General features: G+C 38.8%; 1 protein-coding gene across 1 annotated transcript in view; it reads right to left on the bottom strand.

Annotated features, from left to right (window-relative positions):
- BRMS1L (BRMS1 like transcriptional repressor) overlaps positions 1 to 17,469 on the bottom strand; it is a 23,159-nt gene extending 5,690 nt beyond the window's left edge. The window contains exons 1-7 of the mRNA XM_085301707.1: positions 17,275 to 17,469; positions 9,416 to 9,506; positions 8,061 to 8,188; positions 5,210 to 5,289; positions 3,301 to 3,397; positions 2,806 to 2,889; positions 57 to 121 (exon numbers count right to left, since the gene is read on the bottom strand). Of these exons, the coding sequence (XP_085157833.1) occupies positions 57 to 121; positions 2,806 to 2,889; positions 3,301 to 3,397; positions 5,210 to 5,289; positions 8,061 to 8,188; positions 9,416 to 9,506; positions 17,275 to 17,410 (681 nt within the window). The 5' untranslated portion in view covers positions 17,411 to 17,469. The remainder of the gene's footprint in view (positions 1 to 56; positions 122 to 2,805; positions 2,890 to 3,300; positions 3,398 to 5,209; positions 5,290 to 8,060; positions 8,189 to 9,415; positions 9,507 to 17,274) is intronic.
- Between the last annotated feature and the right edge of the window lie 3,829 nt (positions 17,470 to 21,298).

Raw genomic sequence — 21,298 nt, 5'->3', positions numbered from 1 at the left:
AAAAAAAAAAACACCCCAAGCTACCAAAGCCACTGGCATTAACCCTTTCACCTTACCTTCCTTATCGTTGTCCAATCTTCGAGTATATCAAGGTCTTGCAACATATAAACTATATAGGGGCGTTGAAAAGTTAAGGGATTCTCTTTTAAACAGAGATGATAAAAAAACCTGTAGAAAATATTAATAGCTCTATTCTGCCAATCTTTCATACAAGGAATACCTACAGGAGGCAGAAGCTCAAGAGGAAAGAAAAAAGGCAGATCTGTGTATACTTGAAAAGTTAGAAGGGATAAGAAATACATACATATATGTTTATACTATTGGAACTCAACTTAGGGATACTAAATTAACAAATACAACGTAGCCACTCCATCCCTGACGGTAACAAAAGCATTCTATCTACAATATTGCAAGTCAGAATTCAAATTCATTGCAATTTCAATTTGTCACTGCAAATTTGCAACTACACCAATATCAGCTTTATATAAACACCATTTTCACAGTATTCTGCACCATATTTCTTAGAAGCACCACATCTGAACATCAAATACATAAAAATCAGTAGTGTAAAGTTAAGCCAAAGCCCCTTCCTTGAACTATCAGCTCTAAAGTACAAATCATCTATTAAACCAATACATGCATTTCAAAACAAAACTATATATAGGATAGCTATACCACTAAAACACTCCTCAATTTTTGTTTCTCAATTCATCGCATAAAAACAAWTTAAAAAAGGGAGTTGAGGCCATGAGAGCTTCAAGAAAGGAAAGTTAAAATTAAGCATGTTTAGCTATTTCCAAACATGCTTTCCTCTAAATAGGAAGAATTACAAATCAAGTCACGTAAGATATCTAGCTATTTGCTTTACACAGATCTGCATAAACCAACTAGTTCAAAATAATTTAAGTCATAGGCAGCAAAAAATTAATTTCTTCATGACAAAGGATTTTTCAGTCATAAGTTGCCWAAAGTTACTGAGTTTTTAGATCTAACAGTATATTAATATATTATTTTCTGTTTGAAAGTTTACTCTAAAACAGAAAAGTAGTTCATAATTCACGTAATTTGATGCTATTTATCTTGACTTCCCAACAAGCAGGATGACTGAGAGCTAAAGGTACACTTTCACACAACTTGACAGTGAAGTTACCAAGAGTTGAGAAACTAAGCAGACACTTACATCTGCATTGATATATAACACTTAACTCTGAGCACTAGTTAAAAAATACCTCCACTTAACTGCATTTATGACACATCCTAATTTTAAAACAATCATTATTTATTATTTGAATAAAGCATGCCTGGGATGTGTTCCAGTAAATCAGCCATCCTGATTCAGAGTGTCCCAGTCAAAACATAAATCAGGACACATACAAAAAGAGATACTAGAAAGTGTAAAAGTGAGTGCGTTAGGAAAAAAAAAAAAAGGTCATCTTTTGTTATATAACCTTTTCCTTCCCATTTTCACCTCCCCATTAGTGAGGTAATCTTGTCAAAGTAACAGGATTTTTGGCAAAAGCTTAGCAATAAAAATGGCCTTTCTAATATCAGTATGGCCTTATAACATCAGTATTTCAGAACCGGTCACTTTTAGGCAATCTCCAGGATTCAGGCAGCTTCTGAACCATCACATCTCTATGCYATAAAAAAGGGGGGAGGGCAGAGAGAAGAGAAGAATGCTCAGGCTGTAAAGACAAGTCCTTCTTTCTCTGGAGAAAGATAATACTGTCTCCTAGGTATTATACTCTATCTTCAGGGTGACACCTTAAAAAGTTTCAACTGCACTGTATGTTCCTCACCAGCTATGAAGAAGTTATCAATGCAATATTTTAAATACTATACTTACTCTACCCCGAAACACCAATAGTCCCAATTCTTGGAATCAGAACTTGCAACTAAAGTGGGTTTCAAGGCTACAGAATTATTCTGAAGTAATAAATCCAGTAAAGATATCCTGGTATGAAAAGCTAAGCCACACAGGAGAACTTACASAAATCAAGGTTTTTTTGCAAACATAGTATCTATTTTTTCTGCTTTTTCCTTGTACCTGATTGAATTTGACAATGCCCATTACACTAAGAGTACATCTTCCATCAAATTTARTCCGTTAATAAAATCAGACTCCAGTAACCAGAAGTTACTGCTTATTGATTCATCTTCAGAAGACCTTTTTGTCTGAGCATTACCATTCTTTTGTGAGTTCACAAATGAAAAAAAAGTACGTGTGTGTGTGTATATATATGCATATGTATGTATGTGTATGTGTGTATATATATATATATATATATATAATAAATCTTTTCCTATCTTTCAATAGAAATCTAAATCTCTCTGTTCTGAACCTCTTCTCCCAGACTGCTTGTCTTCCATGAAAATAGCAGGACTAAGCATGCTTCAAGACACATCCTTCATCATAYACCTTGCCTTCCTTAGTACACACAGTGTTTAATTCAGAGCCTCCTTCCCAATTTACCATATTGAAAAAGTGATAGCAAATACCCAAAATATGAGCCAAATCACCTCTATTTCTTGAAAAGCTGGAGAAAAAACATTTTATAAATACTCTCTAGAGTGACACTAGTAGTTAAAAAGGAGAATCTTAATTTCTATTTTCAGAATAGGATGTGTCAACTAGGTTTCTTTCATCTGAATTAGATTAACTTCTGTCTTCCAGAAAAAACCAAAAACAGCACAGTTTGGGGAATTCATTATCACTTCTTATTGTTATTAATGACATACGTAGCAAGAATAGCTATAAAAAGTGAAACACTACTAGAAAGAACAATGAGTGCAGKAAAAGGATATCTGACACAACAACAGGTTTCTTTTTATCTGGACTAAATGGATCCTTCCTTTTCTTCCTGGATTGTAGTTCATCATTCCACAATTCTGAAAAAGACAGTAATAAGTATGTGCTATGAMTCAGAAACATCTGTACATACAGCTCTTTTACAGCAAAAACATTGTCTAAAAATTGAAGATACAAAATTTTCTGGCGAGGTGGTGTTTCTTGCCAGAAGGAATGTATTGAATGATTCTGCAGTCCCAGATTCTCCTAACACACAAGGGATGACGACAATTACTACACCRAAGTTTTAAGTTTTTAAAGTCTTTTTAAGCTTTTAAGCTTTTTAAGCTTTTAAGTTTTTTTAAGCTTAAATTCAGTCCTATAAAATCTATAGACTAGTTCTGAACAGCATTCTACTGGATAATCTGCAACTCCTCTGACATACTAACTGCACATTCAAGTAATCAGTAGCAACCAGAAGATTAAAACAAAATTTTTCAGTTTCTATCCACCTGAGGTAATGTCAATGCTATGCCGGTCTTCTTCAAGTCTTCGAATCTTCTCCTCCAGTTCACTTTGTACMGTATCATACAATAGAAGCTTTTCACTCTTCAAAGAAAAGAAAACAAAAAAAGTTATGTATTGCATTTTTTCTGAATAAGTTCCATCATCCAAATGTATGTAACATGGTATGACATATCAGAAGGAGAAGTAGATTTAGGTAGAGTTTTCACAAGCAATAAAATGTATGATATATCCTTCTATCCATTTTTTCAGCATAAGATCCTAGACTCTTAAAGACAGTGCATTCACTTTGTATAAAAATATGRTTACATTTTTCAGCTATGAATAGCAAAAATAGCTAACTGCATACTTTGTACAGTTACATCTCCAGAATAACTGTTCATCTTTTAACACAAATACAGTATTTTCCTTAYGGGGACTCCATGTTTCTTTAAAGATCAAAAAAGCTAACTTTTTCATTAAAATTCATTTTTAAGCTACCTCCAATAATAAAATTATAGTATTTTGTGGGGCACTCATCTAATTACTACAGTATTTATTATTAGCATATTTCTAAAGAGCTTAAAAATACCTCCTCACTATAGAAATACTTTATTGCACGCATAAAATAATCTAGGTAGCTGTGAAAGCAAAAATGTCTGCTTAAAGCTGTGAAAAACATTCTTACTGCAGTTTTYAGAAAAGTTAGTTCATTAACCCTTTTAAAGGAAGATTTCTGATAATGCCTTCGATGTCAGGTGTATCATTAGCACCTTATATCTAAAAAGACAAATGGAAATGCACTCAYGTATGAACTTTCTACAGCATTTAACATATTCTAACCTCTCTTCCATCTCTGTTTCAAAATGAGCTTTGTGTTACAACTGCTCTCATTTACAGTCCTCCATATAGAACTGATAACAGTTACACACTACCTGCACAGACCAGTTATCTTTTCAAAAACAGCACCTAAAACCTCCAAACTCTAAACCAGTGATTTGGAATAAAGCTGGGTTGTGAGCCTCTAGGAAGTAGAATTACTAACTCTTTCATTAGCTCGTACATTTACTAAAACATAAGTAGGAAATGCATTTGACAGTTACGTTGTAAAGTTCATTTAAATGCTAAAGACCTCTTTTGCAGATTTTTCAGTCCCTTAACATAAGAAGCAACATGTGACCCTTCATTAGACCTCATGCTTTCACAAGGTATCAACAAAATTGAAGGGTTTTTTTTTAAAGAATTTGTGTATATCCTTGTTTCATTGCAATAGTAGGAGCCCTGGACTTCAGTCATACAATTAACCACTCAGAAGAAAATACATTTAAGCAATGGTAATGGGGAGCTGAGGAGGACTATATTGCAAATTTCAGGATCTCAGTAGCTATGTTACCAGATCAGAGAGAGATACATGTATTTGTACTAGAGTACCCAGTATCCAGATACTTAAACAGAAAGGTTTATATTCAAGAAGAGAATATATTTAAAATAGATAAAAAATCTATTTTTCCAGTAACTGCTTTTGAAATGACAATTATAWCACTAGCTGTCCAAGATGTCATAAAAAGTAAGACTTCTTTTTTCCTCTGCAAAAATGCAAGGTGCATTTTGCTAAAATTCTGTTACTGTTCTATAAAATTATATAACAATAGTTGCCAGGTAAAATTTAACCTCTAATAAGATCCTGTYAATGACAACTAAGAAACTTTAGCTATACTTATATGCAAAGCCACTCTAATATAAAGCTGATTTTGACATGCTTTGAACAATTTCTTTAGTGGAGTGAAATATCAGAAGACAATTGCATTAAAATAGCAAATAATAGCAATACCAAAAAAAACATACACTGAACTTTGAAAATTTGACATAATAGAAGATAGATGAGATCAGCTATMAATTTAAAGTAGCTGGCACTACCTCACAGTGCTGTCGAGAGGCTTGAATTTCACATTCATAYTTGTTCTTCACAGATTCCAGACAAAGCTCTCTATAGATACCTGTAATCAGACAAATTACAGCAATATTACTAGTATATTATTAGGAGCTAATATCTGACTTCAGAATTCCCTTTTAAGATTGCCTGCAAGTCTCAAAATATGTATATACTTGAAAATGCAAATATTTATTAAGCACTTATAGTGGCTGGCTATTCTAAAGAATAAAAATAGCTCTAAAAAAGTAAGCTCTTAAATCTGAAGATCTGAAGACAATAAATGCTACTTATGGCCTCCCCACCCTGAGTCTACATATTTTATCAGCTGTCATGTGACCTTGCAAAATAGGTCTATTTCATATTTCTGACCACATTATCCTGGATATCCTCAGTTTATCCTGGATATTCTCAGTTTTCAAATACAAAGTGCTCAACAGCATCTTTATTTTCTATTCAGTGTTCTAAATAATGTTTTGGGTTTTTTAACGAGCTAAAAAAAATAGAATAAAAGAATGTCCTTGTACAAATTAATATAATGGAATAAGRCTTCTGTCACAAATCTCCACCCTAATAAATCTTATCGATGAACAAGATTCTGCTCCATACTTAGCARTATCTTTCTTGTGAAACAAAAGCTACTACTTCTGAATATTAGAACCATTTCTTATACATCCCTGAAAATGTATCCACCAAGCTGATAGCTGAAAAAAGTCTGAACAATACCTGGAAAAGTAACATGTGGCAAGCGCAAATACAACATGATTTAATTCTTTTAAGGTACAAAATATGCAAATTGTTCCAGAATACCATCTTCACGAGTTAACTTTACACACACTGGTGCTGCCTAGTAACGAGAAAGCACTCAGCAAAAACAACTTTCCTTAATAGTTCAGCTAACTATAAATGAATACAAGACSAGAGCAACAATATTGTTATAGGCAGTTCCTCTGAAAAACAAACCACAAAGTATTAAGTCAAGCATCTTTCTTGTATGAAGTCACTTTTGATGAAGAATTTAAAGTGCTGTTTTCTTTCATCAGCACATTACAGTTCCCCGCCACCATCATTACTTCAGCATCCCAGTCTGACTGACATATCYAAGTCTACCAATTTATAATCACTGCATATTTCCCTGAAATCAAGCAGTGTGGGTATGAATACCTCCAGAAGAAAGAAAAAAAATCCCTGACTTGCTGAAATAGTAAAGATCCACATTCTGTGCTAACAGTGCTCACTGACCCGAAAGACAGAAAAGCCAGTCATCTGTTCTTCTGTCACAAAGGCAATTACATTCATAGTTCAGCTAAATTTATTTTTCTCTCACCATCTTCAAGGCCGAAGAGGGTCCTCAGTGGTTACTTGCTGGGACTCAAGCCCTCTACTACCCAGTTCTGTCAAGGCCTTCACATAGTAAGAGCCAACAAGCCCGTCCTGCATTTTCTTGATTTCATTATCCAAGTCTCTCCTGAATATTTTTCTGTACCCAACTAAGTTGATTGGGGRGAGGGGGACAAATCTGATTTTTAACCTCAGCTTCAAGGAAACTTGTAGCATTTACCCTCGGCTCTGTTATACATTAGAGCGTGGATCTTCACTGCTGTCAAAGTTTTGAATCAGGAGAATTTCAAATAGWCTAACTCTCCACACTCTACATGAAAGTACTGACAGACAAATTTAAAACTGAAAAATCAAAAACCTAGATTAGGGTTGTTTTCATGTCAAATCTTCTGAGAACGCTCTGTGAAGCCTGAGAAGACTAACAAGGATTGAAAAAGTGTGAAGTAAATTTGGGGTAACAATCTTAAAACTCAGAAATTCTGAGTCCCCAGCCAAAGTAGGGAAAGCTATACGGGGAAGACAAGGGAAAATGTGATAGACCTAAAGACTTTAATTCCTTTCACAGCCTGAAGGCAAAAGCACCAAGGAAGAGATACTGAGCAGCACTGAAGTAGCACCAGTATTACGCAAAGTATAAGMAGGCTTGTCGTCTTCTAGTTCGGTGGCCTTGTGCTTCTGATGGATCTCTTAGAAAGGACATTGGCGTGGCTTTTCTGGCTAGACAGATCATGACTGTCTGCCTTCAGCTCTTTGACAGTCTGTGTTAGGTAACCTCTAGACAGCTGAATTACTGCAAAAAGAGTCAAACTACRACTTGAAAAGACTTTACAACAGAGGAGTACAGAACTTTGTCTACCTTGAATACTACCATTCCATAAAACTATATTGTTTTGTCCCAGAAGAATAAAAAAGTTGTCTGCTTCTTCTACTAAGATAAAAGCTTCAATAATTAAAACACAACTTAGATAAAATCTGCCACTGACAAGAGTTTTCTTCCTTCTCAAGACTGGGACAAGGAGATGGGAACAGAGGAATAGCAAAGAAAAAGAAGAGCAGGAAAAACATAAGCATCTAAGATGACAAGAATGAACTGGCAGGCACTTCATGAGATGACATCTACACATCTCTTCATTTCACTYGTGACAAAGAGCTGCAGATCTAACCTCAAATTTTCTGACTAACTACAGTGATCACTGTTCTTAATTCAGCAATTTTGCACTAACTAAGCAAAGACAGTCAGACATTAAATGAAACACAAGTATGCCATATTTTTGGTGTGATGTTTTCAGGTAACTCATGCAAAGACATAAGCAACAAAGTATTTTGAATTGGAAAATAGTTATGTTAAAAAATAAAAGCATGTCACACTATCTCTACCTTCAAAAAAAACMCACTCCTTTAACTATTTGAGGGGAGAGGAGGGAAACAAACAAAAACTTACAAATGCATAACAAATCATAGATCATTAAAACAGAAACACTCGTTTTACATGCCCACCTGCCACCTTTGTTCGGATTTGCATATTTTCTTGTAAAGCTGCCAATGGTTCTAAGTACTCAGGTGCTTTTCCAGCTATGACCTCTTGTAGTTTTGCATCCACTTGGCTTAATCTTTCTTTGTAAAGTCTTAAAATAAAATAAAAAAAAAGCAAAGAAATTAGACAAGATATTTTTAACAGAACTATTCTGCATCTATTTATTAATGCTATAGCACACCCAGTGAAGCAAAGAAATTTAAGATTTGTTACCGTTTGTATTTTCCAAYATATATTTTACTTTTGAAAAATATTCCTCATGTCTATTAAGCCTTTCTGGAAAATACGTGCAACCAATAAGAAGTGTAGAAAGTAGAGATAAAATGAAATGCATCTCCATCTCTAAGGGTGAAGAAAAATTTATATGGCTAATAGGTGTAACATGGAGCAGGCAGTAAATCAACAAGAAAGAGGACAAGAGCRGATGTTAAAATGCATAAGAACAATGAGGCTTTTGCCATGGTAGGGGAAAGGCAGATGTTTTGYGGTTAGAAATTCCTACATTCACATGTTTGCTTCCAATCTAAGGAAAAGACAGGGAGGCTTTTACTGAAGCTACCCTCATTGCGGTGTAAACCCACATACATACTATCACAACTGTCCTGGGATAAGTTGTAACTGACATCTCCTATTCTTACCAAATGGAAATGGAGATGTTAGATACTTACATTTTACTTGATATCCAYTCTTTCTAGGAAAGCTGGTATTTACTGCCAATGTGAAGAAATTTGCTTGATTTTTGAAAAATTTAATTCAGTATCTATTACATGCATGTCAATCACAATAAAGCTCCATTCTTTACAACTGATGACTTAGATAAAATGTTATATRGGAGAATCATTAACATAATCCGATCATCCTGTATTCATTTTTACCACGTACTCTATATCAGAAGTTGTAGCATTAAGGTAACACATATAATACAGTTGGTAYATGCTCAAGAACACAGCAGATCTTATCCATTTATACAGTTTACACTTCTTTGGGCCAGCGACACTTTTTTTAACTTAAGGTACATAGCTAAGCTATAAACTATACAGGAAAAAGTTCACATACATTGATGCACACAGACCTACTTGAAGCAAGGCTTCAGAACTATTCTTACAGCAAAACAATAAAAATTATATTCAYTCCTGTCAGAGCCCCAAAGCAGAAAAAGCACTCTGAAGCAACTGCARGCAAATCATTTTAGAACTACTAAAGATTATTCTTCACTAATAATAGCATCAATAAATATGACAAAACGCTTACCCCTTGCACACAATATTCTGACAAAATGGATCCTCAAATGAGGCACTTAAAACAGTAAAATACTTACTGGTCTTTAAGGTCCGTAAATTGCTTTTCAAGATTGGACATTTCATCTAAACACTCCATTCTTCTTCTTTCACAGTCCTCATCATCCATTTCTRAAAAAAAARGGGRGGGGGGAGAGAGAGTTCAATTCACTTGGAACAATATAACCAAATAAACTGCTTCTAGTGAATTTGAGGTCTGAATTAGCCATAAATAGAGTACCCAAAAGGGAAAAATAAAGAAAAATCAAGCTAGCTAATAAAATCTTAGCTTTTAGAATGCCAGAAAAAATTAGCTCACAGCAGATTATTAGAAATCATTTGCCCTACCAAATGACAAGTAAGGTTTAATTCTAGAAAAACCCCTATAAACAAAAATCCGYCTTCCTCAAAACAGAGAACAAGGTCATTAATTAAATTTCACGACTGATAATGCAAAGTGTACCTGAAGAGCGTGTGAAACAAAAATTAAACATTGAAGAGCATATCAGACAAAAGGCAGCACTAATCATGAGACATTATTAGATGTCATTGAAAAGTCAAGTGTACTCTGAGTTAGTARGAGCAAAAGCAATCTCTGGAAAGTAATCACAGTTCAAATGTTATATTTGTCACAAATAATTCATGGTTTAGCTGTATTAATATCCATTACAAAGAAATGTAATGCTTAGGTTTCATCCTATACAATTGTGACAGTTCTTTGAAGCTGAAATATTCATGTTGAAATATCCGAATTTCATCTTAATGASCATTTAATGGTTGCATTTTTAATAATACAGTTCTTAATAGCAAAATCTGCKAAGTCTAAAGTTTTCAGAAATATTATTTTATATGCCATCAAATAGCAAGAGCAACTAACACAAGTTCTTCTAGAGTTTGTTTTAATTTTATGGTCCTGAATTTTTTAGGTTTAGCTAACAAACAGAAGTATACAATACATGTTTCAAAATTCAATAAATATCTWCTTTTTGGGCAATATTTTTGCCAGTTGTCACACAGACATTTGATGTTACTAAGCAACAATCATTTCCTCCMTAGCTTTTTCTTAGGTTAGGAAACAGAAAAGTCATAATTGTAGTAAGAAGTAGCAGTACCCATTCACCTTCAAGCAACTGTYTCAGAAAGTTGAATTAAAACTTTAACTTTAGTTTTCTTTTTTCAAAGAAAGCATTATTTGCCTTTTTTCTTCCTTCCATGATGAATTAGGTAAGTTAAAAGTTGGAAGGGAGTCCCCCAAAACAAAGAATTTCTTGCTTCATTGTTCTCCATAGTCAATCTCAACACTGCTCTTTCTTAGATTTACCAAAGCATCCCTTGAAAGGACTAAAGGAAAGATATCTCAAGAGATGCGTATAGCAAGCAGTCAGCATACGACGGAAGAGAAAACTGCTGAATGTCGGAGACATGCATTTTCTGCTGCAGTGCAGCAAGCATGAAAAAGAATTAAAGTTTAACACTAAAATTCTGTTCCTATCATCAAGAGATGCCAGTTTACAAGCTATCAATGTACCCAGTGCTTCACTAAAAACAGTCCTCCACAATAAAGACTAAAACTAAGCTACAAAATTCTCCTCTTTCCCACCTATCGTCCGCTAATCTTGCCCTTTTGATACTGTAAAAAGGAGGGAAGCGAGAGTGTTAAGCCATATTCAGAATCTAGAGCTGCCCCAAAACTGTTTCAGAGCAGCAAGATCTCCAGAAAAAACTAACTATGCAGCTCTCGATGGCCACAGTACAACTAACCATCTACCAGGAAGAGATGGGATGCAGAAAAGCAAGCTGTAAGAMCTACACATATGAAAAGCCCTAAACTCTTTAATCTCGACAGTAGCATGCAAAGGCAGCAATGAAACATTTCATTTTTATACGGCTAGATCCTTCATCAGTCTCTCCTGTACACAGGATGAATGTCATTCTCACGGCTGCAGTGCTGCCGATGACATCAGGCCACATGCTCAAGCCAGAACTTATTCCTCAAGCCTCAAGTATTCTTGGCTGACTTTAACAAGCCAAAAAGTTACACCGCAGAGCCACGCAAGCAGGAAGGAGCTGGGGCTGGCCTGGTGCAAGGAGGGCACTTAGGAGAGGAGGGGCTGTCCTCAGGTGGCTGCATCTGACTAAGCAGTTACTCTGCCAGGAAAAACTGCAGATCCTGGCAGAAAGGAAAAAAGGAGTCTGGAACCAAGTAGATATGGTCTGGATTCACTCTTCCAGACCACAAACAACTCTGAGCTCCTCCAGAGCTCCTCTGCTGCTGCCTCGGTTTGAACAGCTTTACACTGCTCTTACACCAACTACAAAAAGCAGCATTCAAGTCTTCATCCTCACTGGTTTGCAAAAGAGTACGGCAATTTGCCACAGCAATTTAAAAAAGGAATAGCTTCAGGGCCCACATATCAACTCCCTGCCTTGGAGGACCTGATTAACTCAGATCTTCCTCTCAAACTTCTTGATGCAAGAAGTTTACTACAAACTTACTTTTATTGAAACTATCACAAGCTTTTAAAAGGAAAAGAAATACATTAGATCTCTCTGCTTGGATACGAGACCTTACAGACAGTGGAGTAATATTTATCTGTACTGCTATTGTACCTAGGAGTCCAAGTCAAAGACTTGCRGTTCATCACAGTAGAGTCAGTAGAAAAAAAAATAAAGACAGCCTTTACAAAGTTTTAAAATACGGAACAGTCTGTAGCATTTGAAAGCAGAGAGCGCAAATTTAGAGACAAAACTTTAGTCAAAACTTAAGAGACAAAAAAAAGTTTAATGCTTAGTGCACTGGGAGGGGCAAGGGAAAGAAAATAYTAGGCTGTTAAAAGATAGTATTTAAAATATAGTTTTCAAAAATATAGCAGACTCTGAAACCCCAGAATAAGGCTGAAAATCTGATTAAAGAGCTAAATTTTATTTGGCTGTCCAAAGTAATACTGAAGCCAGAATTGATTGGGCAACTTTCAACTTGGCCAGATTTAAGGAATGGGGCAGTCATACAACTTTATAAGTTGTCTAAATCATTTACATGCTATAAAAATAAAGCTTCTCTAAAATTTGAAGGAACCTTCTCATGAGGCCAGACAGCAATGAGAACTGGGATCTAGATAGTTCTCCCACATTATTCTCAAGCTCTAATACATCCCATACGTTCCCAGCTACGCACAGGGCTCTAAAGTAACCCCTTCAGAAGTTTTGTCTTAAACGAACACGAATTTTACTGCTTGTGTATGTCTAGGGATGACAAATCAAAGAAAACAGATTAGAACTTTAACCCTTTTGGGGGTCAATGCAACACCCTTGTGGGAGGAAGAGACTTTTTATTTTCTGTTATAAGAAAATGATAATGTAATTGTATCTGAGAACTCAGTCTGCCCTTGTAGATACTGAAATAAGACACAGCTCTCATTTCCTCTCAGCTTTGTATACATTCAAAAAAATGACTTTCTACTTGGAAGGCTACATTCTACCTGTAACGGATGCTAAATGGCAATTCACATGCTAAATTGACCTTCAATTGTTTCACCTTTATTCTATTAATCAATTTCAATACGATTCATAAAATTATAAAGATTTTCAGAGACAGGAAATATCTTTAATAGACCATTCCCCACTACTATTTCCAGAAAGCCGGTTTAAACAGCATACAAATTGGAAAACACACAGTCCTGAAAGAGTGAGAGATTTTAAGATCAAATCTCATGGCTTTCCAGTTGAATATTTACACCACTAGAGTAAGTATTCCTCACTTTATATTAAAACACTAGCTATTAGGCTCAGACTGTCTCAACATTTCAGAGGTCCCATGAAGTTTCACACTGCACGAAGTATTTGCAGCAATATAAAAAAAACAAAAAAAAAAACTTCTGCTATATCCAAGTAGTCCCACTCAGRGTAACTAGGGCAGCCTGGTTTAAAGGCAAGAAAGAAAGAAATAGTTCTTAAAAATGTAACAGTGCCTAAAATAGCTTTTCTATAAGTGGTGGCCTACATATAAGTGTTCCACAAAATGTCCAAATCCTCATCTGGGATGGTCAGCGTAAGTTGTGGTTTTATTCATACCAAAAAGGTTATTCCACACCCTAGTCTCTAAAATCCATATACTAAATACATATCAAAAGGAACAGGATAGAAATAGCACCAGTTCTCAAGGGTGAGTTATGCCAGTTTTCTAACTGCATCATTTACTCTCAGGCACCTACTGAAAAAAAAAAAGTTAAAAGTAAATAAAGCAAATGATAGATTTAAGAAGAGATTTCGTAGGAATTTTTTTTGGGGGGGGTCTTTCTTAATGAATTTAATTAAGACATATTTCTTACTGTGCTTATTTTTTAAAACTGTAGAAGCAACTTGCTTCCATGGGATATGTTCATATTTGTCAAGACATTGAGACAAGTATGTAACTTCCTGTAGTCATTGCTATTTAAGTTTCTCCTTGAAAGCATTTCTCGATGGAATGCTGTAGAAATTATATGGAAGGTTTCTTGCTTTGTTTTAAAGAATCATTCATAGATTATATTCACTTAAAATAAGAGTTTCTCCTTCCTCCCTGCAGTGCCAGAAGAAACCAAGACAATTCCAAGACCACACAATTATTTGCCTTCAATAAAAATCAACCAAACTGTGGGCACACAAACTTYAAAATTTGCCTTTTAGAATATTAATTTGCAAAATTAAAAAAAAAAGAGCAACATCAAGGTTTTTTTTTTTAAAAAAACGAACCCATATCAAAATCAGTGGCTGGAACTCAGAAACCAATTCTCTCTTCACTAGAGCCAGGGAGTTGAAGTTTACTTCTCTCATACCAATCTCCCTCTCTCACACAGCAAAAGATATTTTTCATTTCTTATTCTGACCAATCTAAAAACAGGCACTCCCAGACAACATCTAACTACAACACAAACTGAAAGTCTAAAATAGGCTGATTAGCAGGGATTATCACCCCAATGCAGCTCTTAGATCTCATCGAGGAGTCCTTTACCACGCTGTGTCCCACCCAGTCACTGCCTAATAAACATTTTAAGCTTGTATTCCCCCTTTACACTCTGTATGTTTTCCCCTGAAAGACTTGACAAATTTCACTCTTGAAGTACATACAGAGGTACTTCTTGAAAAATAGTTGCATTCAGAAGGGGCGAGCTGTCTCTGTGAGCTTCTTACTCAAAATACAGTATCGTCTTTTTATCCCATGGATAAAATCCATGTTGAAAGTATCCATTTTTTATTAAGTCACATCTGAAAGAAACAGAGCAGGCTGTTGTGCAAACAAGGACATAAGCAGATGTGCTTTTTCTAGTTTAAGTTATGATTACCTCACCTGCAGCTGTTTGTCTCAATACCCTCACTCAAGCTTGCCTTTCTTCTAGCATAACCACCAGCACACATGGATACTGCATGAGTTTCACCAAAGCACCCTGAGACAGTTTAAAAACAAGACCCACAAAAAATGCTTAAACTGGATCATTTTGGCAGAAATAAGGTAAGGGCCCAACTGTTTACAAATGCTATGCCCACACTCATGCTTCAGTATAGAGCCATAGCAGTTTTGAAGATTGGCCCAGCTTTGCATGCACTGGGTTATTTTACAGCACTTTTGGTAAACACACACCAAATTCTTTCCCTATCAAATTAACCCTAAAGCTTCATTGCAGATACCTGTCAAATGTGCTCAAATACCTATGGAGAACAAAAGGTTCTGAAACAATGACCTGTCTGTCCTTGAGGCAGCTTCCAAAGAAACATCTTTGGTTCAGAGTACCAGGCTACATAATCTGACATGAAACTCTAAATACTTTGGAAATGTATGGCCCTCAGATCTATCCACTTTGAACTACTTACCTGTTTTTATTTTCCCAACTTATTTGCTTATATAGACACCAATAAAATTGTGCTTATAATAATTTTGCCTGTTTTTGCAAGACTACACCTGGATGTGGTCCACAGTTCACTGCTTGAAGAGGTTTCTTGCACTCTATCACATYAAGAGAACCAAAATACTCCTTCAGAAAAGGGAACACCTACAATTTAAGAAATCGCTGTTCCAGAAGACCTCTTATCAAAACCCATGCAAGTCATTAGTCCCAAATTCAAGAAAAAGTGTAGATGTCAGGCTGACTCACTTAAATCGGAGGTATTTATATATTCTTACCACAGAAGCCAATCTAAACATGCGTTGGTTTACAAAGTCCCTAGTTCCTCCCACAGTAACACACTGATTTACTGAGTCATTTTCACATAATACATTGGAAGAAAACTATTTATCTTCTCRTATGGGTTATTTTTCTGGTAGTTTAGCATGCAAAGCCCCAAGAAGCACTGGAGATAGTGCAACAAAAGAGGACAGGAAAGTATGATGTACCAGGAAGGATGAGTAGGGAGGAGAGGCAGGACCATAGCAGCCTGCAATTTGATTTGTGTGAACAGCCATGGACCAGGACCCTATGCTATAAAATGGAGTTCAACCAGCAATTTTTTCCAGCTCAAAGGACTGGGGGTGGGGGGGAACAGGKGTAGGGAATGAGGAATTGGGTGGATGAGTAAGAAAAACAAACCCCAAAAACATAAAACTSTATATGAACTGTGGGCAGATTACCTAGATTAACAGATTAACCAAGGCCTCTACTGGAAGAACACCTCTTTTCCAGCATGAGCGTTAACTCAGAGCCAGGCTTGAGGGCACAACTATACTCCCTCCCAGTACAGCAGCCGCACTTCCCCAGCAATGACTGAGTCCTTGCTACTTCTGTGGAGCCAGCTTGGCTGTCTCTGTACCACACTCGAAGTGCTCCAGCACCATGTTAGCTCATGCAGAGCCCAGAGCATGATCATCCTCTGTTAGCCCATGGGGGTTCCCAGAAACTGAAGTCATGTGGATACAGGGGTTCCCAGAAACTGAAGTCATGTGGATATGGGAGCCATAGGGCTTTTCATCCAAGATATCCCAGATCTTATAACATCAAATAATTAAGGAATTAACTGTACACTGAGAATTTTAAACACACTTAGGTACAACAATCGCTGGTCCATATAAATAGCAAAAAACGTGATTTCACAGCTAACTAGTCTAATTTATGTTTTCCCACCCCTTCCACAGCACCAAGCCTGGCACACACACAACTCAGAGTGCACATACAAGCATGGGACAGGATCACGGCAGACTAAACTACCAAAAACATGCCTCAGGACCAGAGATTCTCCGTGTTTYTCAACCATTTCAAGTGACAAAGATCCTGCACAGACCAGTCGCTACCCAGGGAGCCCTCGTGATCTCAGACTAGCAGCGTATGCATTCGCTCATCAGTACTCCATCAGGCCATCTTATAACTCAGCTCTTAGAACTGTAAGGGACACCAGAACAGATAATAACTTTCTTCCAGCACAGAGAAAACGGAGAAAAGGCAGTGCTTTTAAAGCCTGGATTCCACACACTAACATCAAGCCGTGCCTACAGCCCAGATGAAGTTGGAAAACTCGTGAGAAGGAGGCGGTTTGAGCAGCGCAGAGGCACGAACGCTGGGCAGGGGCGGCAGGCGGTACTGGCACGGCTCCCAGTGCCCCTTCCTTCAAAGGGAGGCCTCAAGGCAGAGGGAGCCGGTCCCGCTGAAGCTCACGGCTCTGCGCCGAGACGCCAAGGTGTTTTACACCAGCCCGGGGCGGGGGGCGGGCGGGCTCCGCGCCCGCCGCCCGCCGGGGGAGGGCCTAGGGCGAGCGCCGCGCCCCGCAGCGGCCGGCACCTCCCTCCCCGCCCGCCCGCCTCCCTCCGCGGCCCCGGCGGCCCGAGCAGGGGCCGGCCACAGGCCGCTCTGCCCTCAGCGCGGAGGCGCCGGCGGCTGCGGCAACGGCCGCGGCCCGCTCCGGGCCCGGGGGCTTCCCCCGCGGGCGGCCGCGCTACCTGAGCTGTCCCCTTCCTCGGACACCGAGGAGCTCTCGGTCTCCTCCTCCTCCGAGCTGCTGCCCTCGTTCTCCCCGTAGTCCACCTCCATCTCATCGTGGTTGTTCTCCTTCTTCTCCCGGGAATGGACCGGCATCGTCCCCGCCGCCGAGCGCCGGGACTCCCCTTCCCGCCGCCGCCGCCGCTGCCGGCCCCTCCCCCGCACCCGGCGGGCGCAACCTACCCCGCCCGGCGCGCCCTCCGCCCCCTCCCATTGGGCGAGCCGCGGCCGGGGGGCGGGCTCTGCCGCCGCGTCGCCAGGCTAGGTTGGCCGGCGCGCGAGGCACCTTGGGAGTTGTAGTCCGCCGGCTGCGTTGCGGGGTGGGGGGGAGGAAGCCGCCATGGGGTGCCGGGGCGAGTGGTGGGGCCGCGGCTTTGTCCGCTCGCCCTCCCCGTTCCCGGGGCACCCTCGGGACTGCTTTTTACTGAAAGGCTCCTTGGGGGAGTGTGGGGATATCTATGGGGGCGTTCCCGGCTGGTACCTGCACTGCCGCCCCCAAACTTTCATATCGCGTGACATATTCTAAATTAAATTAGACTTAATTTAGTCCCCTAGAGCAGGCAGCAGCCAGTAACAGCAGACGTGAGAAGGGGTTTTAAAGACGTGCTGCAATTCGTGCAGGGCTGGGATAGGTTTCATGGGTTTGCATAGCAAATTGAGTATTTTTCTAGTTGTTTGCTCGTTGCCACGAATTGCGCTGCATGTGGCGTGCTGAACAGGAGCGGCACTTGCGGGAGCAAGCTGTCCGAGCCTTTGCCTTCATACCAGCAACTGCTAGCTTCACTGGAGGACACACATGTGCGCAGGGAAGTCTGGCAGGGAYTGCAGGAGTCATGAAATACGTGGTCACGGCCTGCGAGAGGCAGCGGCAATATCACGGAGAAACTCTCTGAGGGTGTACAAATTCTCAGCCAGTTTGTGTAGCACTGGCTGAGTTTTTAAGTTTGGCCCAGGTTTTAATAGCGCTGTGCATCCCAGTGATGTGCCATGACATTGCTCCAGTGAGACGTTAAGATTGTATTGCCAGGCAGTAGCATTTCTTTGTGCCAAAAGATCCAGATCTAGTCACTCTCTGCAGTCTGGAAGGACATGTTACACAAATTGTATTTTCGGGCAGTTAGCAACCACTGAGCTTCCCTATAGACTTCAACCTCTGYAGCAATAGTTACCTTATCTGCCATAACCATTGCTGTTGGTTAGTCATTTCGTTTTTTCTCAAGCATCCCATGTCTCTGCATATCCAAAGCAACTCATTTTCCCCCTCCRCCTGCAAGGTAATATGCACTGATGTGCCACCTCTTCTCCAAGAGCACAAGTGAAAAGACTAATGTGATGATAGTCRTTGAAGAGAAGAAATATTAGACAAGACTAGCCACCTCCTATCTTTCAGTATTCAAACTCAATCCCTTCCTTTTCAACCCGTGCCAGCATTGCTCTGGTTTTCCCTGGCGTTTTAGCTAACTGGGGGCCAAGGAGAAYTTGTTATGCTTCCCCACACCTTGATTTAATCAATAATGACTCTTATAATTTTACAGGTATGAAACACCTATAACTTTTAAAAGCACCCAGCGTACACAGAAATTAATATTCTCTTAGATCTGTAATACTAGGCACCTTTAATCGCTGAAGAGGCACATTCCTACCTCATGCCTCCACTTTCACGCCCAAGGGCCCCATCAGGCCTTCCCCTCGCACCTGCCCCTGGGGCCTGTCTTGCTCCTGCAATGGCAGAGGCACGGCCAGGTGGGCCTCAGCCAGGGGCAGTGCCACCACCAGACATGTAGTTTTAAAAATTAGAAGTGGTTATTAAGGAAATGCATAGTAAGCTGCTGTTCCTTTGAACTACTGTGAGGAAAGTGTTAGCAGTGGTATCAGAAATTAAAATGTTGAAGAGAAGGCCTGAAACATGAGCTGGAGATCTCCCTGGAGGAAACTGATGTATTTCACAAGCTGGACCTGAAGTTTCACTTAAGGGATCCCTAGGGAAYTGAGGAATTTATTGAGGATAAAAACAAACTAGAAACAAAATATATCTGAAAGGCCCAAGTCCAAAATTCCCATTCTGGACTTGGCAAGAGAAAAAGGTCAGAAATCAAATGATCTGGATGGACCAGAAGAACTGACTGGAAACAGGAATGGCAGGAAATCAGGAAACCTTTGGCCTGTTTGTAACTTCCTAACTGAAGAGTTGGAACTAGGTCTGAAGGAGCTAAAAATAAGCCCCAGAAGGAAATTAAAGTTCCCATGCCACAGTGGAAATCAGCAACCAGGATGGGGAATTGAGCCAGAAAAAGCATTTTAGTAAGATTAGATTTGTATGTGTTTCTTTTATTCTGTTTGTGTCTTTTGGGACAGGAAAGAAATTTCCAAGCTATAGATACAAATACTTACTGTCTTGAGGGCGAGGTGGGTGTGAAAGGAAAAATTGTACTGATTGAAGTTAATCTTACTGTCAAATGGATTACTGAAAGAAAAAAAAAGAGAGAATAGGTATCTTCAGCAGCTACATACAGTGGCCCAGTGTTGATGGCACAGGACAAGTTATTCCCAGAAACTGACTTAACCAGATCATCTACAAGCCCTTAATATACAAAGTGGCAGCAGTTATCGTAGCTGTATAGGGTCCAGATCTGTGCTAGAAGGAAAGAGTAAGGAAGAAACTAGCTGGCTTGTTAGAAGACTTGCAAAGACTTGTGTTTTTACTGTGAGAAGATACTGGCAAGGATGTCTCAGTCAGCTGCCAGAGGACCAATCTATAGGTTTAAGAGCATGTCAAGATCAATAAAAAGAAGCRTTGGAGGTCTGCAAAGTGATGAACTTTCTGTGTACCATGAGTTTTCCCCTTCACCAGAGTAAAATAGCCATTAAGAAGAAAATCTTCATGATCTTTGTCAGCTCTGTGTTTAAAGTGTGTGATGAAACGGGATAAGCATCTGGTATGTGATATTTYTGAACAACCAGAAAGAGATACAGTCCATCAGCAGGGACAGTTGGCAGTAATGCAAAATTTGAGAGTAGCAATTCTGTTAAAAGCTGGTATTGGAAAAAATTTGGACACAAAAAGAATGGTTATAAATAACATGTTGGCCAGCACAGACCATGACAGATGGTGAAATCTCCTTTCCCAGTTTGGGAGAGACAGGGATGATTGAAGATGGGAGCTCACACATATGAAGAAGAAGAGCTTGGAAATGCAAGCATCAGCTTCACAGCACTTAATCTGGGCATTTAAACCAATAATAGGAATCTGGCTATTGAACAGCATCTGTGAAACACACAGAAAAGTGGAACCTGGCACAACATGGTAGCTATTAGACCAGACATGTTCAAAAAAAACTAGGAAGTAGAGACTCTGTAATTTTACACCTAATTTACTGAATGGAGATAGTGACTGGAAATACGTATTATCACTCCAGAATCTAGAAAGCTGTTATTATCTTTCTGATTATCAAACTGATTATCAGCTTTCATTGTAATGAGTAACTGCATAATGAATAATCCTACACATTTCTAAGTGCTTTACAAATCCTTATTAGAGAAGTGGCCTGGTTAAAAAAAAAAAAGATGTATGTATCATTTTGAAATTTTTGTGCCTCTCAGGGACTGAAGCCATGATAGCTATACTTCAAAAGAAATATGGGAATGGCTGAAACATGTTTGAGACTAGGTTTCAAGAAAGTCCTTGTTTTTCCACATTTGAAAATGGAAGAAAATCTCGGTTAATTTGCTGAATGTTTCTGACAAGGAAAAGATTGTATAGAAAGAAGCCAATGATGCAGAATGTGATTCAGTAAACACAGGTGTAGACGAAGCCCTCAAGGAGGACCAGAGACAGAAGAGTTTCTGTTGGATTTGATCCAGTATAGTGCAATACATTTTAATGAGTTTGAAATATCTTCTGGTTAGAAGTTGTTCTCCCAGTTCAAAGACATAGTTTATTTTGCACTGGGCATCACAAGGGGAGGGGGGACAAGGCAAAGAGGG

Source organism: Rhea americana, unplaced genomic scaffold, assembly GCF_003343005.1.
Source record: "Rhea americana isolate MKP2758 unplaced genomic scaffold, rheAme1 scaffold_18, whole genome shotgun sequence".
In the NCBI taxonomy this organism is placed as follows: domain Eukaryota; kingdom Metazoa; phylum Chordata; class Aves; order Rheiformes; family Rheidae; genus Rhea; species Rhea americana.
The sequence above is the reverse complement of the archived record's forward strand: the minus strand, read 5'-3'. Positions and strand labels throughout refer to the sequence as shown.